Below are 24,610 nucleotides of genomic sequence, written 5' to 3'. Positions count from 1 at the left end.
ACATACTAAACATGTAGAATTTGTAGAAGATCTGAGCGGTTTTGAACACATATATGGAAAAAGAACATACGAAATACCAGCTTATGAAGAGACTACGAATGACACGACAGAAGAATTTGAAGTAGAGGAAACGAAAGAAGAATCAGAGGAAAGACAAGCTTGTAAAATAGATACTCCAAGAATAATTGAAGAGCCAGAAACTGAATCTAATGCAGAAAAGTTTGAAAACGAAACTAATATTCCTACACCACGACGAGGAAAGGTCATAAGAAACCCGTGGGGATGTAAAGGTAAACCTAAAAATATTGAAATCAATCTCACAGAAGTGATTGAACCAAGAACATTTGAGCAAGCGATCTCATTACCACAGCATGAAGAATGGAAGAATGCCATGAATGAAGAACTACAAAATCTAGAACGAAGAGATACTTGGGAAATAGTGGATAAAGTCGAGGGTATGAAATATATTGGTAGTAAATGGGTATACAAAGTAAAAACAGATTCCACAGGTAAAATTGTGCGATACAAAGCGCGATTAGTATTAGTAGCGCAAGGGTATAGTCAAAAAAGAGACGTAGATTATTTTGAATCATATGCGCCAGTAACAAATATTTCAACTGTTAGGTTGCTGTTAGCTATATCAGTTTGTCAGAATTGGACAGTACACCACTTAGATGTAAAATGCGCATATTTGTATGGTCAATTAAAGGAAGAGATATTCATGAGATTGCCACCAGGACACGACGAAGCAGACAATAAAATAGCAAAGTTAAAGAAACCCATATACGGGCTGAAGCAGTCAGGACGTAATTGGAATAGTACACTCGATTCATTTCTGATTGAAAACGGATTTCAAAGGTTGAAAACAAACAACTGCGTTTATGTATATAGTAGCGATCTTATATTAGCCATTTATGTTGACGACATTATATTATTTTCTAAAAATGTAGACGTATTAGAACGAGTTAAGATACTATTAATGTCGAGGTACGAAATTAGGGATTTAGGAAAGGTTTCTTATTTATTGGGTATAAGTATAAGCTATACAGAACATCATATGAAATTGTCACAAGAATTATATATACAAAAACTTTTAGAAGAGTATAACATGAACGAATGTAAACCGTCTAAAACGCCCATTGAACTAGGTATGACATTATCGAAGCGTGATAGCCCTTCAAGTGAAGCCGAAAATTAGAAATGAAAGACGTACCATACAGGCAACTAGTGGGATCTCTGATGTATATAGCGTTAGCTACGCGACCTGACACACTGTACGCAGCCACGAAATTGGCACAATTCGTATCAAATCCAGGTAGAATACACTGGATTCAGGCAAAGAAAGTATTAAGATACCTGTATGCAACGAAAGAAAAAGGTTTAAAGTATGGTCAGGGTATTAATGAGATAGAGATGTACAGTGATGCGGATTGGGCAACCGATATTGATGACAGACATTCTCATAGTGGAATGGTAGTATTCTTGGGAGGTAATCCGATTACATGGAAATCCAGCAAACAAAAATCAATTTCAACTTCCACAATGGAATCGGAGTACATAGCACTCGAAAATGCGGTGAAAGAAGCTATGTGGATGAAAATGCTATTTAAAGAGATACAAAGTTTGCTAAACATAGATGTGCCACGTGAACCTTATATGATCAGATGCGATAACAAATCAGACATTGATTTTACGCCAAATAGAGTTGAGCGATCTAAATCTAAACATATAGATATCGCGTACCATATTACGAGGGAAAAATATGAAGAAGGTCTTATAAAGTTAAAATACGTCCCTTCTAGCGACAACGTGGCAGACTACTTACTAAGGCGTTACCAATAATGTAATGTGCGTTCATGTAGCAAAGTTAAAATTATGTTAAGCTAGAATGTAAGTGATTCAATTGTACTCCAAAAGTGGGGGATTGTTAGACATTTGTCACACAATTGAATTGAGCGTGTGAGTGACGCAGATGATCGCGCGCACGTTCTGGAACGATCGAGATCTATGTTCACTTATTACTTACTTATTACTTTTGTTCAGTCTTACGTTACACAATGTATTATTCTATTAATAATAAATTCGTTTAATTTCAAACCCAACAAAAAATTATATATATTAAAATTATTTAAATTTTTTAATTGGAAATTAAATGTAATATAAATTATACTATATATATATATATATATATATTAATTTAAAATATTCATCAATAAATTGAAATATATAAAAATAATCATACTACATCTACAAAATGTCAATATCAAGATGCTGCTTCAAAATTAAAATGATGAGTAGATGAAAAATGTAAGTTAATTAATCGAATAAATGTGAGAAATAAGAATATAATTCCAATAATTACATGTAATCCATGAAATCCTGTAGTTATAAAAAAAATAGATCCAAAAGTTCTATCATTAAAGCAAAATGGGGCTTCTAAATATTCAATAAATTGTAAAGAAGAGAAATATATTCCTAAAATAATAGTAATTATTAATGAAATTATTCTTTCTTTATAATTTCTATTTAATAAACTATTATGACTTCAAGTTAAAGAAATCCCAGATGAAATTAAATTAAAGGATTTAATAAAGGAATTCTAAATGGATTAAATATAATAATATTTTTGGGGGTCATAATAAACCAATTTCAATTCTTGGTGATCTTATAGAATGAAAATAAGCTCAAAATAATGAGATAAAAAAAAAAATTTCTGAAACAATAAATAAGATTATTCTAAATTTTATTAATTTTATAACTGAAAATGAATGAAATCCTTGGAAAGTTCTTTCTCGAATTACATCTCGTCATCAAAAAATATTGAAGAAACAAGATAAAAAAATTTAAAAAAATAATGAAAAATTTAATAAAAAAATCATATTACTAATCTTAATAAAAAATTATTAAATTAAAAGCATTATAATTGGTCAAGGCCTATTTGTAACTAAATGAAATGGGTGGTTTAATTAGTTGACATTAATTTTTAGATTCTAGAAAATAATAAGAAAGAATTGAAAATACATATGCTTGAATTAGAGAAACTGCAATTTCTAAAATTATTAATATATTTTGAATAATAATTGTAAAAGGTAATAAAATTAAAAATTTAGAAATAAATGTTCCTAAAAGTGTTAATAATAAATGTCCTGCAATTATTTTGCAGTTAATCGAATAGCTAAAGTAAAAGGTCGAATAATATTTCTAAAATTCAATTATTACTATAAATTTATTAAAGCAGGAGGGGTATTTAAAGGTACTAAATGAATTAATTATTATAAGGTTTATTTAATCATCTATAAATAAAAAACCCTAATCATGATAAAAGTGCAATAATTAAATTAAATGAAATATGACTTGTTGGTGTAAAAATATAAGGAAATAGTCCTATAAAATTTCTTAAAGCAATAAAAATTATTAATCTAAAAAAAATTAAAATATTTATTTTAAATTTTTTTTTTGTTAAATTTTTAAATTCAGAAAAAATTATTTTAGAAATTAAAATAATTAAAATTTCAAATCGAGATGGAATAATTCAAAATTTTAATGGTAGAATAATAAAAATTAATATTGGTCTAATTCAATTTAAAGAAAGAAATATATTTGTAGTTGGGTCAAAAATTTCAAAAAGATTTATTATCATTTTCAATTAAAAATTTTATGAGCTTTAAAAGATTTTTTAAAAGAACGTGGGAAATACGTAGGGCGCGCGAAAGTTCAAAGTAGTTTGGGGTAGGCTAGGTAGTAAGGATTCTGGGGAGGGAGATGGAAGGGATGCAATCGAGACAGGGAGGGCAGGGAATGAAGAAATGGAGGGGAGCAAAGTGGAGGAAGGGAGAAAAAGGGGAAGGCCGACAAAGGTAGAGTCGTTGAGTAGGGGGAGGAAGGGGAGTTTCGGGAATATAGAAGATATGTTAAGTAAAGGCAAAAGAAAAGAGAGGGGTATGGAGGAGGAGAAAGATAGTGGGGAGGAAGAGGAGATTTTTAAAAGAAGTAGAAAAGTGGAGAGAACTCCAGAAAAGTGGGAATAGAAAAATCGGAGTTAGAGAGAATGTTAAAAGAGATGAGGGAGGGAATGAGAAAGATATTGGGGAGGATATAAGAAATTAGGGAAGGAAATGGAAGAAGGGAGAGAGGAACTTGCAAAACAGCTAAGTGAGATGAGGGAGAGTTGGGAAAGAGAAAGGGTGGAATACTGGGAAGATAGAGGTGTTAGAAAAGAAAGTAGAAAGGTTGGAACGGAAGGAGACAGAGAGTCATGGATTGGGGGGAACGAGGAGGGGAAGATAGAGTTGGAGAGGAAAATGAGGGGAATTAGCAATAAGAGTAGACAAAAAGGAGAGGGTAGAGAGAAGAAGAAATATTATAGTGGAAGGAGTGAAGGTGGATGGAAAGGAGGATAAAAAAGTCATAGAAGAGAGATGGGAGAAAATAGGGGTGAAAGAAAGAAGAGAAGAAGTAAAAAGGGTGGGCAGGGTGAACAGGGAAGGGAGAAGTATGATGCTAGTGAAGATGGAGGGAATGGAGGGGAAGAGGAAAGTAATGATGGCAAAAAGGGAATGAAAAGGGAGACAAGAAAGAATAGAAGATGATCTGACTATGGAGGAGAGAAGGGGCGACATGGAAGATAGAGCGGGAAGCTGAAAGGGAGAGGAGGGAGGGAAAGAGAGTACAAATAGGATATATGAGGATGTGGGTAAACAATAGAGTGAGAAGATGGGATGAAATAGAGGAGAAATGGATAGAGGATCAGGGAAACGAGTAAAGAGGGGTACAAAACAGAGAGGAGAGGAGGAGGAGTGTGTGAAAAGAAGAGTAGAAGGAAGGATAGGAGAGGATAGGAGCTTGTACAAGGTGGCTTTTTGGAATGTGGCTGGTTTGAAGAATAAAGACAGGGGGGTTTTGGGAGGGAACAGGGAAGGGATGTAGTGATTATGTGTGAACGTGGATGGGCAGAAGAGAATGGGAGATAGTGAAAGGAAGGGCGACGAAAGGGTATGTTTGGGAAATACAATATGCAGAGAGGAGAGGAAAGAAGGGAAGAGCGATGGGAGGGATGATCATTGGAGTGAAGGAAGGAATTCGAATGGAGAAGGATGAAAAGGAAGGGGGGGGAAGAGGGAATAGTAGCACGAAAAGTATGGTTAGGGAAGGATGTATGGAAAATAATAGGAGTGTATGTGAATAAAGATCTGGAGAGGAAGATAGGAAGACTGAGGGAATGGATGGAGGAGAAGGAGAGGGGGGTAAGGGTCATAATAGGTGGAGACTTTAATGCTAGGACGGGTGGACAAGGAGGTAGAATACAAGAAGAGGGGGAAAGGGAAGAAGAGTTTAGAAGATCGAAGGACAAGAAAATAAATGGAGAGGGAAAGAGATTGTGTGAGTTTTTGGGAGAGCTGGGGTGGCAGATAATGAATGGGGACATAAAAGGCGACGAAGAGGGAGAATTTACGTACACAGGAAACGGGGAATCGGTGATAGATTATGTAATAGGTAATGGGGAGATGAGGGAAAAAGTGGATAGGGTGGTAGTAGAGGAGAAAGTGGATTCGGATCACCAACCAGTGGTGGTATGGATAGAAGGAGGAAAAAGGGAAGAAAGAAAGAATAAGGGGAAGGGAAGAGGGGGGGAGAAGGAGAAAAGGGTGGTGGACGGAAGAAAGAAGGGAGGAATTTGCGAAGAAGTATGGGGATGGGGAGGATGAGGGGAAAGGAAACAGTTCAAGAATGGGGAGATATAAAGAGAAAAATAATAGGGGTGTTAGAAAGGATGGAGAAGAAGAAGGAGAAAAAGGAAGGGAAAGGGTGGTGGGATGAGGAGTGTAGGGAGATGAAGAAAGAGGTCGAAGAGGAACTGAAAACATGGAAAAAAGAAGGGGGAAGTGGGGAAAAATTTAGGAGGGCGAGGAACAAACTAGGCGCGTTGTGCAAAGAGAAGAAGAGAAGGGAAAAAGAGAGATGGGAGAAAGAGATAGAAGGGGTAAGAACAGAGGGAGAGGTATGGAAGATTGTCAATAGAGGAAGAAAAACGTAGGAAGAGAGTGAATGAGGAGATTGAGATAGAGGCGTGGGACAACTATTTTAGAGGTGTTTTAGGGGGAGTTAATTGGAGGGTTAGAGGTGAGGAGGGAAGAGGGGGAGAGGAAGATGAAGAGGAGGAATTGAGTAGAGAGGAAGTATGGGCAGTAATAAAAAGGTTGAAAGAGGGGAAAGCAACAGGAGGGGACGGGATTCCGAATGAAGTATGGATGTATGGAGGGGAAATAGTAAGAGATAGATATGGGAAATTTGCAATAGGGTATGGAGAGGAAAGGGTTGGCGGAAGACTGGTCGGAGGGGGTGGTAGTGCCCATAGTTAAGAAAGGAGAAGGAGAAAAGGTAGAGGATTAATAGAGGGGTGACGTTGACGCAGACGGCGTATAAAATATACGCAGCAGTTTTAGCAGAAAGGCTTTAGAAAAGAGATAGAGGAGAAAGGGGCACTTCCCCCAAATCAAACAGGATTTAGGAAGGGAATGGGGACAATGGATAATATCTATGTACTGAATTATTTGATAAATAGACAGTTAGCTAAAAAGGGAGGGAACATGCTGGTGCTATTTGTAGATATGAAGGCAGCGTTCGATTCAGTGGATAGAGAGGTGTTAGCAAGGTCAATGAGGAAGGCACGGGTAAGAGAAGGGTTAGTGAAGAGATGCGTGGAGGTTTTGAGGGAAACGAAGAGTAAAGTGAGGGTGGGGGAGAAGGAAGGGGAGAGCTTCTGGACGAGTAAAGGGGTAAGGCAGGGTTGTCCTTTGAGTCCAATCTTGTTTACATTGTTGCTAGCAGACATGCAGGAGGAAATGAAGAAAGGGAGATGGGGGGTGTAAGGTTGGGAGGAGAAAAGATATACACGCTGGCGTATGCGGATGACGTAGCGGTGATGGCGGAAGACGAAGATGGGATGAAAGGATTAATGGCGAGACTGGAAAGGTATATAGAGGGGAAAAAGCTAGAGGTGAATGTGGGAAAAACAAAGATGATGAGATGTATAAAGGGAGGCGGGAGGAGAGGGAGGATGACATGGTGGTGGAAGGGCAACAAGATAGAGGAAGTGAAGAAATTTAAGTATTTAGGGTACGTGGTGACGGCGAATGGGAAGCAAGAAGAGCAGGTAGAGGAGAGAATGAGGAAAGGTGCGGTGGCTATGAGACAAGTGTGGGGGATAGGAAAAAGGAAATTTGCGAAAGACAGGGGCAGAAGAATATGGCTATTTGATAGATTAGTGTGGGCAGTAATGAGTTATGGGGTGGAAATATGGGGATGGAACGAGAGGGAGAAAATGGAGAGGATACAAGAGAGGTATTTAAGATGGGTGTTGGGAGTAGAAAGATCTGTGCCAGGGTATATGGTAAGAGAGGAATTACAGAGGGAGCTATTAGCAGGAAGGGCTGGAATGAGGGCATGGGGATATGAGAGGAAGTTGAGTGAAGGTGAAGGAGGGTGCCTAGCGAGGAAATGTTGGATGGAGATAAGAGAAAGAGCAAAAAAAGGTAGGGCGTTAGAGGGGTGGGAGGAGGAAAGGAGAAAGTTTTATAAGAGAAAAGGGTGGAGCATAGAGGAAGTAGAGGAGATGAGAGAAGAAGGGCGGTTGAGGGGGGAAGAGCTGATAAGAAAGGAGAAGGGTATCAAAGAAGAGGAAAGATGGGAAAGGATTAGGGAATCGAGGTACAATAGGTGGTACAAGATAGTAAAAGGGAAAGGTGTACCATGGTACCTGAGTAAAAACTGGGAGGAAAGGAGGTGGCAATTGATAGCGGGTTTCAGGTTAGGTAGTAAAATGAAGGGGGGAAGGTATTGGGAGCAGGAGGAAAAAAGGAGATGTAGGATATGTGGGAGAGGGGTAGAGTCGTGGGAGCATATATGGGAGGAATGCACAGAATGGGGGAAAGATAAAGGGTGGCAGGAAATGGTGGCTGAGGTATTAGGGGAGGAAGGAGAAGGGGAGGTATGGATGAGAAGAGTGGAAGAGATGAGAGAAAGGGCGAGCAGCGGAAGCGGGGGTCCAGAAACGAATGGGTGAGGAATGAATGGAGTGAGTGCTCTCTCTCTCTGTCAACAGAGATTTAGATTTAAGTTAGAAATAAGGATAGCGTAATCTGTAAGCGGAGCGGAGGTCCGCATTTGTACCCCGCAATGGGAATAAATAAATAATAATAATAATAATCATTATGGTATGGACTAGGGAATCCGAACACTAGGTATCTATGTTCTTTATGGTTTATGGTCGCGCTTTTTATTTTACTTCGCCCGGTTTCCTATCTTAGTTGACGTTGACATGGTCATCGGTCATCTATGATGTGATGTGATACGAAGTGTTAAGTGATAAGTGTCAATTGAACTGAATTAATCAATTAATTGAATTGAATTTATTGAAATTATTGAATTTTGAATTTTCTAATTTAAATTTTGTATTTATTCGTGCGGATGTGATTGCTGTGACAGTGCGCGTACTAATGTGCTACGCTCGGAGGTATTGTATTGTAGTGTAATTGCAGTGTATTTGTTAATGTGGTATCATTAGCTCCGTATTGTGCATTTTATGCGTACGGTGCATTTATATTACTTACTATTATATATTATATATTATATGCTGTATTATGTTATATTGTATTATGTTATAATATTGTATTATAGTATTGTTATTGTATTGTATTATACCATGATCATATTGTATTATTTTATTTATGTTATTAATGTTATTACATCCAAGCTACGTTCAATCTACGTTCAATTGCGTTCAGCCTGCGTTCAATCTGTGACCATTTTAGGCATTGAATATATTATATGTTATATTATAATATTATTATTTCGGACCTTGGATTGTGTCCAGTTGTTCAGCTATATTAGTTAGCTATGTTAGGCTATACTTAACCAGTATTCTGTATTAAATTGTATTGTATTGCATTATTATTATATAACTTCCTAACTTTCTATTCCATTATATTATTATAATTGAGTAAGTAAATGTACAGAGTAATTAACAATGGCATATGGCATATCGAATTGCATTGAATTAAATTACTTGATACAGATTATTAATATGTGTCTGCTTTATTTTACCTGCTGTGATTATAGCTGTGGTTATATCTGTGATGATTATATATGCGATTATATTTGCGGTTATATTTATTTGACTTAGTTTAATGGGTCTTGTATTATGGAATTTAGAAGAGTCTATCTGGATTGGATGGATTAATGAGTTTATATCATATGCGTATATTGCGTTTATAATCCCTTTGCATATTTTAAGGGTGGGTTTGATTCTGATTCTGATTTCTTGTTTCTTAGTTCTTAGCTCCTTAGTTCCTCTTGTAGTATCACGCATTGTTTCTAAGCTTTCGGGGGTTGTTTGGGCTCCCGGGCATTGTCAATTAATTGTAGACTATAAGATGTATTATATATCCTTTAGCAATTTAGATATGAATGACGTGTAACGACATTGGTTTATTGTTCGCCGTTCACTATTCACTATGCTTATTCTTTTCTTATTTTTATTCTTGGTCACTTGACATGTTTCAGTGACTTCTTCTTCAATTAAGTGTTACGTTTTACATTCCATGTTCCTATAATATTATTCACTGCTCTTTTGTAGCTCTTCGTACCCCCCCCTCAGGATAATGTTTTGCATACTATGTTTAATTCAATTCTAGTGCAGCTGTGACAGTTGTGAATCTGTGTATTTTGAATACTTACGGTACTTTATGCAATCTTTTGTACATTAATTACCCTTTCTTAATTACAATTCTGATTCTGATTTTGATTCTGATTTGGAAAGTGTTAGTTCAGTATTGGTTAATACGGCTGGTGCTCAGGGAGGCATACGCTGCGGTAGTCCGTCCTGCATGATACAATGTCTTTATGGTTTTCTATACATACATATATGCGTTATGGTTCCTTAAATTCTTTGAATTTCTTGACCGTGGATCTCATATGACTTTCTTATAGGAGTGTCTGGCTTGGTTTAGCACCTATATGCCTTTTCTATTAATTGGTATTAAAGGGGGATTTAATGGAACTGCATCATTTAAACTGACTATGGTATGAGGAGTTTAATTAATTATCTACATCGGTATACTTATTAAATTGATTATATTTGGAGTGTTTTCGTTACATATTATATATACACATATGTTCATAGTAATTTTGATCTATTGTAGTGTAGTTTAGTTTTCTTGTACCTTTATATTATGATTTAGTAGTAATATGGTTGTATGTGGGGTTTGTTATTGATTGTTTATTATTGATTAGTTTTCACCACGCGCTGTATTGCATCGACTTACCTGTATCAGTATTAATATTAACACCATACTTATTCGGAGCGGTATTATAATCCAGTAACAATCTAATCTACTCAATTTATAACTATTTGAATTGTTTGATCTGCCTTATGGTTTATGCCGATTTAGGTCTCATGTGCTCCCCATATTAGATCAGATGGGTATTCTCTTCTCCTGTTATCCGTTAATTACACTCTACCTCCACTTCCATTGGCTGGCGTTAGGGCTTCCTGCAAATATACTAGGATTATGTTACATTTTACATTTAATACTATGGTTAATTTCTGATGTTAACAGTTCTGTCTCTTCCTATTATTCTCATTATGAGGTATATGTTGCTACTTATCTTTATTGATGATTTGCTCGCAATAATTTCTAATTGTATTTTATTGCCTTCATTTGATCATTGATTGTACTCCATCATGTTCGCTTGCCAACTACGTTGAGGTTGTGGTCGCGTAAATGTTCCTGCAAGTAAATTTAAGTAACTTAATAGTTTCAATGAATGGTTTCAATTATTAGTATTACATTACGCTCACCTATTTATTTTCTTCCCAGCTTACTTTCTGGTTATACCCTATATTCTATATTTTATACGGTACCTTATTTACCTTTACCTCTGATAATAATTAGTAGCATTCTATGTTATTTTATGTTTCCTTCTCTTCTCTCATGGCTGGCTTGCTATTTGCTATCTGTCTGGCGACTTTATTTTACTTTACGGTTCACATCCTTGGTTTATTTCATCTCAAATTTATGGTTTATCTTGAGTTTAATTTTATGTTATTATATTGTGCGCTAGTGTTGAATGTTAAATATTCCTCTTCTGCTAATTGGCTGCTCGGCTGTATGTATGTATGTTTGACGTTTTAGGTTTTGGAGGTTTTGTTGGTCATTTGCTTATGTCCAGTTCACATATGCTCGCTTGCCTGCTTGCGTGCAATACTACTTATGTTTACTTCACAGTTTCTCACGTTCTCATATTGCTTACTATTTCTTTTACTGTTAACTATTCATCAACTGCTCTATTGCATTAGATGCATTAGATGCATATATATATTTATTTCCCGTTGTATTTGTGATTTGATTTAAATAGTTTTAGTATGCTTATTATGACAGCTGTTATTGAATGTATGGGCTCCTCTATTCTATTCAAGGGCTTCAGGTGCTTATTAATTCCTATTCATTATTCATTATTTATTTATTCATTGACTCATTCATTTATTCATTTATTTATTCATTTATTTATTCATTTATTCTTTACTCATTATTTATTCATTATTTATCGTTGCATATTTGGGGCATTCGAAGCGCTACTCGAAGCGCTATGCTTGTCATGAGCGTGTGTGTGTGTGTGTAAAGTATGTATGGGACAGATCATCGAAGATTGCAGCCTACCAAGATGTGGCACAGTCAACCGGGGAAAGGACTCGCCCCGGGCCCTGGCTGTGCTGAAAAGCAAGCCCTGTTAAAACAGGTGAACACATGGCGCGACCACCCGTTGAGCAGGAGCTCCGGTTCCTGGTCGTGGCCGAAGAGGAACCCCTGTCCTGGCAATAGCGCTAGGCAGGCGAAGAGGTGGCGCGGTCACGCCGGGAAGATGTCCCCCCGGTGCGGATCGTTGCTGAAGAAAAATGGCCTGTCCTCGTGGAAGGTCAGGTGGGCGTGATGACATCTAGGATAAGCCATCATTATCAACCAACCATGGTGGACGAAGATGGACACGGTCAGCCGTGGAGATACGATGTCCCGGTTCCTGGCCGTGTCGAAGAGCAAGCTCCTGCCCTGGCAGGCGAATACATGGCACGACCACCCGGAATGGGCATACTTCGGTTCCTGGTCGTGGCCGAAGAAAAATCCTGTGCCTTACCGTTCAGGTTGAAAATGTCCTACCGCTGAATCGGAGGTGCAACGGCGTGGATCCGCAGATGCCCCATCTGCCTAGCGCATGGCGTTTTTGAGGGCGGCCGCAATAACGCGAAATGCGTTGAAGTGCCGAAGCGTCGTTGTGGCTATACGCTGGTATTCCTTTATGAATTCTAACGAGTGAAAAGGTGCCGGCGGCCCACGTTAGGGGAGAGGTTTTAGTGGGTAGTATGTCCAGCCTCGGGAGTGCCTATTCTGGGCTGCCCGTCTATGTCGCCTCTTCAGGGCTGTGGCCTACTCTTGGGATAAACTCAACCTTTAAGGGTTGGGTTGCCAGGTTGCCCCCTTCTGGCGTTGCCTCTTTGAGTTTGCCCGCTCCTCACGGGCGCCAGGCTGCCCCTTCAGGGCGGACATGAGTCCCACACTGCCCGGGTCCCCTCTAGCCGAATAGACGAAAAGGGAAACAACCCGCGCGTGCGCAAGCGCATTTCCTCTTCCAACTGAACCAAAAAAAAAAATAAAAAAAAGGTTTCAGGGGGACCCACGGTCCTGGCCAAGTGTACAGGCTGGGCGGGGAGGTGATACCACGACGTGGCGCGTCTCCAGGTGGCGGATAGGGGAATGCTCGCCATGCACTTTTCGGAGTGCATGCAGGGTAGGAGTGAAATAAAATAGCTCCCGCGGACCAAACACCAAGGGAAGGAAAACCCACCAAAACCTCCCCTGTGACTGGGGGATAGAATACAGACACGGTAACCCCTGCCTGTCGTACAAGGCGACTGAAAGGGGGGCGTTTGCTGCTGTCGAAGTAGCCTCGCAGATGACCCGGGGCGATGCCGGTGGGATCTACGGATCCTGGCCATCAGGCCTCCCTTGCCGGTAAGGCCTGAGTCGGAGAGGCGAAATGGCGGCTGCAGCGTCGTTCAGTTCTCCAGGGGCCAGGCTGCGTGGCGGTCGGGTGCGGGTAGCGAACCCGGAGTGCCCAAGCAATTACACCGTAACCCAGTGGTCACGTTTCGCTGGAACGGGGGGCTTGCTTTCATTGGCCGGCCCGCGAGGATGACAACCGCTATAAAAAATCTCTAGCCCCAAGCTGCGGTACGCGGCGATGAGGGCGCCCCTGGAGTCAGCGTCAGGGGTGGCTGATGAGTGCATCAGTCTCTGGCGGCCAACTCCGGGGCATCTGGCGACCCCTCGGTTGTACTAGCCTTACCCGGGTAAGGCGGCTCTGCCCGGGTGGACCCACAGACCGACCCACTCGTGGGAACACTATGGATGACTTGAAACTAAAAACGCCAACAACAACAACAAACACTGGACGGGACGTACCGATGACGACTGCGGCTGTTCAACAGGACGCGAGACGGGAAACGGGCGCGGAGGATATGGCGCAGCCCAGCACTAGCAGGGTAACGGATGCGCGCCGCCTATCCGTCCGATTAACTAGGGCGGATGTGGACTGGACTACCCTGAGGCCGGTACAAGGAGGAGCCGGAGTTTCTCTCTGATGCCCCCGCATCCAGAGAGAGTGAGGTGGAGTAGGACTCGCACGAGTCACTCTCCTCGGCAGTATCTCTGGAGGCACGGCGCACGAGCAAGAGGGATCGCTCGCCGACCACGGGCCAGTACGTGTGGCTCGTGTAGCCTGGCAGACATTACGTGCAGGGTCGCTGCCACAGAGGTACCGGCGCCTGAAGGTCCCGGCCCATCCAAAAGGTCGGCGAGGCCCGGCTCACCGTTGTCTGGCGAAGAGGCGGGCAGGAAAAGGAGGAAGGACGCAGTCGATGCTTTCGACTTACCGTCTTCCCCGCCTGAATGTCCCGTGGTGCAAGTCCCAATCCCAGCTGCTGCACCTCGAAAAGAGGAGGGGAAGGTTGGTGGCCTCGAGCCCGACGTGATGAGGGGATTTGCGGCTCTCCTCGAAAAGGGCCTGTCGGGGCTCCGGGCGGAGTTCAAAGCCGCTATTGCAGCCGTCCAGCCCCCGCCTAAGTGGGCGCAGCATGTTAAGGAGGGAGCTGCGGCTGCGACCATCCGCACTGCATCGAGGAAGGAAGCTGAGAGGCGGGTGCGGAATAGGACCCTGCCTGCCACGGACCCGTTGCCGGTGCCCTCCTCAGCACCCGACCAACCGGCATCATTTGTGGAGGCTAGAATGGCCCGGATTGTCGAAGAACATTGGAGGACGGCGGATGGGGCCTGGGTGACGGTGGTCGGCCGCCGCGCTAAAGCTGCAGAGAAGAAGGCGGCAGCGGCCAAGGCCCCTGCCTCCCAGAGCTCCAAGGTGGATGCTCAGAAGGGGCAGAAGAGAGGGGCGGTACCGGCGGTTAAGGGGCAAAGGGCCCAACCTGCCAGGCGGAAGGCCCCCCGCCCTCCTCGTACTGCGGCGGTCACCATCAACCTAGCTGCCGAGGCTAAGGTCTCATACGCCGAGGCCATGCTCATGGCCCGGGAGCGGGTCAAGTTGGAGGAGCTGGGCATCACGGCGTTGATGCCCAGAAGAGCTCGGACCGGTGGCTTGGTCCTCGAGTTACCTGGGGAGGACAGGACGGAGAAAGCTGCCAAGTTGGCTGACCTACTCCGCCAGGTGTTCAGTGGCACCAAGGTGAGGGTTGCCCGCCCCATAAAAATGGGCGAGGTTAGGGTGACCGGTCTCGACGACTCGGTTACTCTGGCGGAGGTGGCGGCCGCATTGGCCGCTGCGGGGGGTTGCTCCGCTGAAGAAATTAAAATGGGGGAGATTCGCACCTCCCCCCAAAGGATGGGGACTGTCTGGGCGAGATGCCCTCTAGCGGCACTCAAAAAGTTATCCGCCTCTGGGAGGGTTCTGGTCGGGTGGTCCTCGGCCAGAATACAGGCGCTACCACCGCGGCCATTGCAGTGCTATCGCTCCCTGGAAAGAGGGCATGTTAGGCAGCGATGCACCTGCGAAGCTGATCGGTCCGACCGCTGCTATGCGTGCGGAGAGTCGGGCCACATGGTCTCTGTGCGGACCTGGGGCGGCCCGCGGGGCATCGATTGGGGGCAAAAGGTTGTGCCCCCTCCTCTTCCCAGAGGTAGAAGAAGAGTGCCGTTGAAGGGGCAGGAACAGCCTCCAAGGAACAGGCATCAAGGACCAAGCCTGCGGAGTCGAAGAAGGGGGGCAAGAAAAATCCCCCTGCCAAGTCGGCGAGTAAAAATGCCGCGGAGGCGGCTCGTAAAGCCTAGGTATGGGGCCCAAGGGCCCTACACTTCAGGCCAACTTGAACCACTCGGCCAGGGCTCAGGACATGTTGATCCAAACCCTGGCCGAGTGGAAGGCTGGGTTGGCGGTGGCCGCGGAGCCGTACCGAGTCCTCGATAGACCAGATTGTTTCGGGAACGAGAACGGCTCTGTGGCGATTATTGGCACCGCAGTACCTCCACACCCCGCCCCGCTGGAACGGGGCCGGGGGTTCGTCGGCGTGCTGTGGGGTGAAATAGCGGTGGTGGGGCTCTATGCCCCGCCCAGGTGGCCTCGCGCGCAATATGAACAGTACCTGGACCGGGTGGGGGACTTTGTCTCCCGTTGTTCCCCGCGGCCAGTGCCAGTCCTCGGGGACTTTAATGCCCATGCGTCACTTTGGGGCTCCCCGAGTACAGACGCGAGAGGCAGGGCGGTCGTAAATTGGGCGGCGGGGCTAGGACTCCACCTGCTCAATGTGGGGTCCGTTTGCACCTGCGAGCGTGCCCAGGGGGAGTCTATAGTCGATCTGTCTTTCGCTACTCCCCTAGCCGCGCGTATGTTGCAGAGATGGAGGGTGGTGGAAGAGGCGGTCACACTTAGTGACCATCTATACATCCGCCTCGACCTTACCACCACCGCCCGCCGCCCCTGTGGACCACCACCGCTACGATGGGCGCTGAAGAGGACGGACGAGGACGTGCTGATGGCTGCAGCCCTCGTTCTGGCCTCGCTGCCAACACCTGCCGGGCCGGTCGCGGACATTGGGGAGGAGGTAGAATGGTTCCGGGGAGCCATGAAGGCGGTGTGCGACGCCGCCATGCCCCGGGCCAAGAACCTCCCCAGGCGGGCCGCCTACTGGTGGACGGGCGAAATTGGTGATCTGAGACGAGATTGTTTCACAGCCCGTCGCCAGTGGCAAAGGTCCCGCAGAAGGACATTCCGCGACCCAGCGAGGGAGAAGGATCTGTACGGGCAGTACCGAGTTTTGGAGACTGCCCTACAGGCAGCCATCAGGGAGTCTAAATCCCGGGCATGGGACGAGCTCCTAGGCTCTCTCCAGAAGGACCCTTCGGGGCGCCCATACATAATTGTGATGGCAAGCTTAAGAACTGGGCGCTCCCGGTCACGGAGAGCCTCGACCCCCAGTTTTTGGCACGGGTAGTCGACACTCTGTTCCCACGAGAGACGGAACACACTCGCCCCCCGCCGGACCACGAGGAGGTGGATTGGTCCGACGAACTGGGGGACAGGGAGGAGGAGCTGGTCGGGGCGATTAAACGGATGGGGGCCCGAAACACTGCTCCGGGCCCCGATGGCGTCCCCGTCCGTGCCTGGGTGAAGGCTCTACGCGTCCTCGGTCCGAGATTGAGACGGCTCTTCAGCGCCTGCATTAAGGATGGAGTCTTCCCAGAACAGTGGAAGACGGGGCGGCTAGCCCTGATCCGGAAGGATGGGCGACCCGCCGACAGTCCCTCGGCCTGCCGGCCCATCGTGCTCTTGGTAGAGGTGGGGAGGTTGTTCGAGCGGATTCTGGTATCCCGTCTCGTCCAGCACCTGTCCCAGGAGGGTCCCGACTTGGCCGAGTGGCAATATGGCTTTAGGCGGGGGCGCAGCACTATCGACGCTATCCAGTCGATGCTCTCTCGCTGCGACTCGGCCACGTCCCGGGGCAGGATGGCGTTAGGCGTTAGTCTAGACATCGTCAACGCCTTCAACACCCTGCCTCTCGGGACGATAAGGGGGGCGCTGATACGCCACAAGGCGCCCCCTACATGAAGAGGACCGTCGGCGACTACCTCCGGGAAGATTGTGTACAGAGACCGGGATGGCCAGATGCACGAGAGGGACATGGACTCTGGCGTACCCCAGGGTTCTGCGAAAGGTCACACACTTTGGGATCTGGGGTACGACTCGGTCTTGCGGGTCGAGCTGCCGACCGGTATGAGCCTCTCGTGCTTCGCAGATGATACGCACGTGTTGGCCGTCGGTCGGGGGTGGAAAAGGACTAGCCGCCTCGCCGAGATTGGCGTCGCTGCCGTTGCCGCGGGGATCCGGCGGCTGGGGCTTCAGCTAGCTCCCCACAAAACAGAGGCGCTGTGGTTTTACTCGCCTCGGCGTGGGGTTGCGCCACCGCCCCAGTCGGTGGTCCATGTGAGTGGAGTCGACGTCCAGGTGGGGAGGGTCACAGGTACTTGGGCCTCCACCTGGACAGCTAGTGGCGCTTCGAGGAGCACTTCGGTCGTCTGGCCCCTAGACTAGACAGGGCAAGCAACGCGCTTGCCCGTCCACTGCACAATATCGGGGGGCCCAACGAGAAGGTTCGCCGTCTCTACGTGGGGATCGTGCGGAGCATGGCCCTCTATGGTGCACCCATATGGGCGAACGCCCTGATGGATTCCCGGCGCAGCCAGCAATTGCTGCGCCGGGTTGAGAGGAGGGTAGCCATCAGGGTAATCAGAGGTTACCGCACGGTCCGCTACAGAGGGGGCGATGACCCTGGCGGGGGTTGTCCCCTTCAAGTTCCAGGCAGAGGGTGACGCCAAAGTCTTCTGGCGTCTGCGTGCCCTTCATCTGGACGGGATCCCGCCAGAAGAGATGACCGAAGCTGTTGCTAGGATTAGGCGCCAGGCCCGGCAGATAGCCCTGGGTTGGTGGCGACGCGAGCTCGTCGGGAGCTGCGCCACCGCCCAGCGCGTAGCCGGGGCGGTCCTTCCAGTGCTCAAGAAATGGAGGGACCGCTGCCACGGAAGGCTCACGTTTAGGACCACACAGGTGCTCACCGGACACGGTTGTTTCGGTGAGTTCCTGCACGGGATCCGGGCGGAGGGGACGGCAGCATGCCATTATTGTGGGGCGGGGCGGGACACCGCGCAACATACCCTGGAGCACTCTCCAGCGTTTGCGCGGGCCCGTCGCCCCCTGCGGTGGGAAGTTGGTGGTGATCTCTCGCCGGCAGCACTTGTCAAAGAGATACTCGCCGGCGAGAATCAGTGGCGGGCCCTGCCCGATTACTGCGAGACGGTCATCGCCCTGAAGAAGAAAGCGAAGCAGGGTCGGGACAGAACCGACCCCATCCGCAGAAGAACGAGGGGGCGTCGTCGGGGGAGACCCCCTGACGGGGTCACCTGAGGGAGATGGGGCGGTGGGCCGTGAAGATGTTACATACCAGGGCCACCGCCCCCAACGGGGAGAAGAGGATGTGGGGAGCACCCTTTCCCCCTGAAGAGGAGTTCTATAGGGGGACACCAGTCACCCCCCGGAAGAGGAGCACCGGGGAGGGGCGAACGCCCCTCCCCCAACACCGATCGCGCGGCCCCGCGAAACTTATGCGGGGCCGCAGAGCCGCAGGGATCCGGGGCTGGGGCCTCGGTCCCTATTGCACGCGGCCCAAGGAGTGCCGTCATCGCGTGTGGCCCCCGATGTCGGCGGAGTTTGGCACGCAGGGTGAGGGCCAAAGCTAGACCCTCCCCCGAGCAAGGCGGCGTCAACGCACCATGGGTGTTTGGGGCCCGGTGTTGTTCGTCAGAGGTCCCGGGGCCCTCCCCAACACACCGCGTAGGGCACTGTGGGGATTTTAGCCGGTAAAATCCGGCACTACCCTCGGCTCCTCCCCAGGAGGGCTGGGGGCGTCTTTCGAAGGTTTACCCCATGTAAAAAAAAAAAAAAAAAAGATTTCAGGGGGAATCCATTGTGGATCTGGGCTGGGCGTCCCCTGTGGCCGGGCGCATGGTGCAAAATTGGATTGTGGCGGCGAGGGAGCCGCTGAGTGATCATCTATACATCACCTTCTACTACTCCCTGCCCGCCGCCCCCAGGCCGGCGCGTGGCCCGCCACTACGTCGCTGGGTGCTGAAGAGACTTGACAAGGACATGCTGATGGCCGCAGCCCTTGCCGGGCCGGTCGCGGACGTTGAGGGGGAGGCCAAGTGGTTCTGGGAGGCGATGACCGCAATATGCGACACCGCCATGCCTCGGGCCCCACGCCTGCCCCCCCGGAGGGCGGTGTACTGGTGGTCGGGCGACATTGCGGATCTCCGATCCGAGTGTCAACACGCTCGGCGCCAGTGGCAGCGCGCTCGAAGGGCTCGAGTCCGCGACCCGGCGAGGGAGGATCTGCTGAGGGGCACATACCAGGTCTTCGTGGTAGCCCTGAGGCAGGCCATCAGGGACGCGAAATCCCGGGCGTGGGAGGAGCTCCAGGGCTCTCTGGACGAGGACCCGTGGTGGCGCCCTTACCGGATTGTCACGGGCAAGCTCTGCGCACGGGCGCCCCCGGTCTCGGAGAGCCTGGACCCCCATCTGCTGACGCAGGAAATAGACACCCTCTCCCCCCGTTCCGGGGGAACGTCGCACCCGCGCCACCAGCAAGGACCGGCGGAGCCCGTCGCCTGGTCTGCCGACCTGGGGGTCACAGAGGAGGAGCTGGACGATGCCGTCAGAAGGCTCGGGGCCAAGAACACCGCCCCGCGATTGGACGGCATCCCCGGCTGCGCCTGGGTTATCGCGTCCGGCGTCCTAGGTTCGAGGCTGTGCCGCCTCTTCAGCGGCGCTTTGGAGCAGGAGGTGTTCACCTTGATCTGGAAGGAAGGACGGCTGGTCCTCCTCCGAGAGGACGGACGGCTCACAGATTCTTCCTCTGCGTACCGGCCCATTGTGCTGTTGGACGAGGTGGGGGAGCTCTTCGAGCGTGTTATCGTAAACCGCCTCGTCCACCACCTGTCGAGCGTTGGCCCCGATCTGGCCGACATCCAGTTCGGGTTTCGCGAGGGTCGCAGCACCATCGACGCTATCCAGCGGGTGCGCACCTTCGCCGAGTCGGCCACGTCCCGGAATGGGGTGGCGCTGGGCGTCTCCTTGGACGTTACAAACGCGTTCAACACCCTGCCCCGTGGGACGATACGGGGGGCGCTGGTTCACCACAACGTGCCCCCGTATCTGCAGAGGATCATCGGGGCCTTCCTGGATGGCAGGTTGATACTGTACACGGGCCGGGACGGTACGCTGCACTGGAGAGAGGTTGGCCGCGGAGTGCCCCAGGGGTCCAAACTGGGCCCCCCCTTATGGAACGTGGGGAACAACGCCGCGCGGCGGGTGTATCTCCCGCCCGGGGTGTAGGCCACGGTATTCGCAGATGACTACTACCTGCTGGCCACCGCGCGGGACTGGTTGAGGACCTGCCGTCGTGCCGAGATGGGGGTCGCTATCGTGTGAAGAGCGATCCGGGGGCTGGGTCTGGCGCTGGTTCCTCACAAGACCGAGGCCATGTGGTTCTTCGAGCCTCGGCGTAGGGTAACCCCTCCGGCCCAGCTCTGGCTCGAGGTCGACGGGTGCCGAATCGTGATCGGCCGGGATCTTCGATACCTCGGCCTGTATCTCGACAGCCACTGGCGGTTCGATGTTCACTTCGATCGCCTGGCTCCCCGATTAGAACAGGTGGCGACCAATCTTGGCCGCCTGTTGCCCAACCTCGGGGGGCCGAGAGTGAGGGTTCGCCGCCTATACGTGGGAATCGTCCGGTCCATCGCCCCAAACGGGGCTCCGATAGGGGCCGGCGATCTGGCGGTCAGCAGGCACAGCTGCACTCTGTTGCGGCAGGTGGAGCGCCGGCTGGCCATCAGGATCGTGCGGGGCTGCTGCACGATCCCCTACAAGGGGGCGATTGTCCTTGCGGGGCTCATCCCACTCCGGTACCAGGCGGAGGTCGAATCCAGTACATACTGGTATTCGCGAGCCCTCCGCCAGGACGGGGAAGACCCGCCGGGGCCGACGATCGAGGAACACCGGAGCCAGGCCCGACTGGTCGCGGCGGAAAGGTGGCAGAGATCCCTGGCAGAGGGGGCTGCCGCCGGAAGCCGCGCCGTTGGGGCGGTCCTGCCGATGATATCGGAGTGGCGGGACCGCGGCCACGGCGGTCTGTCGTTCCGGGTCACGCAGGTGCTCTCCGGACACGGGGTGCTCGGGGAGTTCCTATGCCTGGAGGAGAAGGGAATGAACCCCTCACTGTTGGCCCTGCGGGGCGGCGCGGGACACCGCACTACACACGCTGGCGGAGTGCCCGGTGTTTGCGGTGGTCAGCCAAGCCCTGACGGCAGAATTAGGGGTGGATCTCGCGCCGGCAGGCGTCGTGAGACCGATGCTTGCCGGCGAGACAGAATGGAGGGCCGTGACCACCCTCTGCGTGGAGGTCATGACCCTCAAGGAGAGGTCCGAGCGGAATCCTGAAAGGTACGATCCCGCTCGGTGAGGTCGCGAACGTGGGACGAGACGACGTCGCCAGGATCCGCCGCCGTAAGGGCCCCCCGGCGCGACGGATGCGGCCCGTGTGCCCTCCCGCCTCCTGGGGAGATTTTACGGGGGGTGTTTATTGTGGGGGTGGGAGGGGCCGAGGTGTACCCTCCCGCCCCGGACGAAATGAGCCCGGACCCCGGTCGGACTCGGGGGCGTGCGGGTGGGGAACCCGTTCTCAATCGGGGGCCCCTCTCCGTCCGCCTCGGGGGGGCCGGGTGATTCCGGGCGGAGAGCGGCGATTTCCCTCCCATGTTGGGAGTGGCGCTGGCTCCCGCAGGGGGGGTACAGCGGAGCCGAGGGAGTCCCCCTGGAGGGTGGCCGGCCACGGCTCACCGCAGCCCTCAGGGGGACGACTCGGCGGGCCGCAGGCGCCCCGTTTGGGCGCCATTGCACGCGGACCCGGGGTGTAGCCGGCACCGGAAGCCGGCGGAGCGAAGTGCTGCGCCTGATCTTCCTCGCGGGCGGGCGGGGGGTTGCTCCTCCCCGTAGCCTGTGAGGAGATCGAGGCGCGGGACTGCAGGCGGTACGGGCTGGGGGGCCCGGCAGCCATTGCACGCAGTTCCCCCGCGATGGAGCCGGCACCGGGTGCGACCCCTGGTGCCGGCTGGGGGAGATGTTACATCCCCGGTGAGGTGCGCCTTCAGCGCACGGCGGGGGAGGCTCTGGGGTTATAGTAATCAGGTCCTGGAGCCTCTGCGATACGCCAGAGGAGGTCGCCGTGGGGTTTTAGTCAGTAGCAATCTGACAGTCCCCCGCTGCCCTCCCCCAGGGGCGGCAGGGGGTCTTATGTAAGATTTCCCCACGAAAAAAAAAACAAGTTTGGGTTCCCGCTCGACGCGTCGAGGAGAGCGGACGTATTTCGTGGTCGCTCCGTGGTTAGATTTTCAACGCGGTGGATAGCGGCTTAGTTATTCGTGTTTTTTGGTAAAATCAGTTTTATTATGTGTTCGGAAGTGCTATTGTGTCGTTTTTTGATTAAATATTGTGTTAATTTATTGTTAAATAACGAAAACGTGATGTGCGTGTTACGCGGCATTTCGACGTCGTGTTTCCGGTGTTCGGAGCGTTAATTATAAACATTGGACATTATTTAAGGATAATTTTCTTAAATTGGAAACGATTCGCAGTGAAGTTCCGCGTTTTTTGGAGCCATCGCTCCAAAACTACGCATCTGATCAAAAAATGTCATAGAATAGAAATAGAAGGAAATTGAATTTCCTACAAAAAAGGTCTCTTAACATTTTGCCATAGCTCGCACCGTTTGCGAGATATTTGCAGATTTACCTCAAGGAAAGGGGCGTCACGCACATATTCCGAGATATTTCTTCTTCTTCTTGTTCTTCTTCTGCACGGCTGCACTGGAAATGGCATTTACAGCTGGGAATAGTGAATACAGCTTAGAGCGGTGCAGAGTTACCTCAAAGAAAGGGGCCACAGTGTTTCTTCATTCTTATAATGTTGGTGCGGCTTCGGAACTTTTAAATATCTCGATATATCTCGAAAACTACGCATCTGATCAAAAAATGTCATAGAACATAAATAGTAGGAAATTTAATTTCCTACAAAAAAGGTCTGTTAAGGGCACAGACTCCTTGTGCCATGACCTGTATGCGTGCACTTACACAATCAACGAAAAGCATGCACGTATACGCCATGTGTGAGAGAGACACTTGATTTCGTAGATTCCATTTTTCGTCTCGATAATTGCATAAATGAAATTTTCGCGGGTACACCACACACGGGTAGACTTCGCTACAGGTCGGTCAGGTTCGCTTTAACGCTAATAAACACCATACGTTGAGAAAAATGGAATTTTCGAAACTGTACGATTGAGACAGACGCTGTTGTAAGCAAACCGCATGGCTACCGAATGCTGTGTTCGGCTACATTTTAGCGAATATTGGACGATTTAATCGTTTTTTTACTGATAACAGAGCTGATCAACTTTCCTTGAACTAGCACAATATAACTGAAATTCGATTTTTCACAATTTATCACTTCTGGAAGACGTAAAATGGAATCTACGATTTGCACGCATCAGACGTCAAGTAGACATAAGAATAGTTCACTGATTCTCCGTCAGAGGCATTGATGGTATATTTGACCACGTTATCATCAGGGTCGATAAAAACACAAATCAGTCTATAAATGTAAATTCGATAAATCAGACGATAAATGTAAGGCATAGTTGCCGTAACGTATTAAGACTTCTGTCACGGTGTTGTCACATCTGTTACAATTGTAACAGGCTCGAGCCGATTTTGATTCCTGCCAGACATAGAAAAGAATAGTGCGCTCGAGAGAAAGAGATCCGAGAATGAAACAATACATATACTAATGTGTGCAACCATAAAACTTTTTTATTCATATTTATAATCATGTTTTTTTATCAATGTAATTGCAGATAGAATACTTGAAATGATATGCCAGAAAAATGAATTATAAAACTTGCACCATATACAGTGAAAACTTGATAAATGTAACTATTGCCGGTCCACTTCGCAACTGTGATGGTATAGGAGAATCATTTTTCAAATTTAATTGTCTAGTCAATAAACACTGACTAGAAACAGTTAGTAGCTAAAGACGAAAGAGAAACTGAAACCGGGATTTATTGCCTTCATTTAAATGCCCCATGTCAATGTGACCATACTAATGCACAGAATAAAGTTTTTTATTTTGTACTTTTTATTAATAAAAATTTCACTATCATGTGGAGAAGATTTTTCTGATTAAAATGAAGCTAAACACAATATAAATTGGTCAACATTTAGTAACATAATATTGGGTTAAATGTTGTGCTTGCGAGTATTTCTCTCTTTGTTTATCCTTCTTGCGCTATCCTTTTCTATGTTCGGAAACATCAAAGAACGACGGATTCGTGGTGCTGGTAGAGGTAGAATGAATGAAATAATACACATAACGTAAGTACGCG

General features: G+C 48.4%; 1 protein-coding gene across 1 annotated transcript; it reads left to right on the top strand.

The window, feature by feature from the left end:
- The first annotated feature begins 1,200 nt into the window (after positions 1 to 1,200).
- Positions 1,201 to 1,842, top strand: LOC123988763 (secreted RxLR effector protein 161-like). The gene has a single exon (XM_046289510.1). It carries the CDS (start codon positions 1,201 to 1,203, stop codon positions 1,840 to 1,842), a length of 642 nt encoding a protein of 213 aa, XP_046145466.1.
- Positions 1,843 to 24,610: the final 22,768 nt, after the last annotated feature.

This window comes from Osmia bicornis, unplaced genomic scaffold (genome assembly GCF_907164935.1).
Source record: "Osmia bicornis bicornis unplaced genomic scaffold, iOsmBic2.1, whole genome shotgun sequence".
NCBI classification, from domain to species: domain Eukaryota; kingdom Metazoa; phylum Arthropoda; class Insecta; order Hymenoptera; family Megachilidae; genus Osmia; species Osmia bicornis.
The sequence above is the reverse complement of the archived record's forward strand: the minus strand, read 5'-3'. Positions and strand labels throughout refer to the sequence as shown.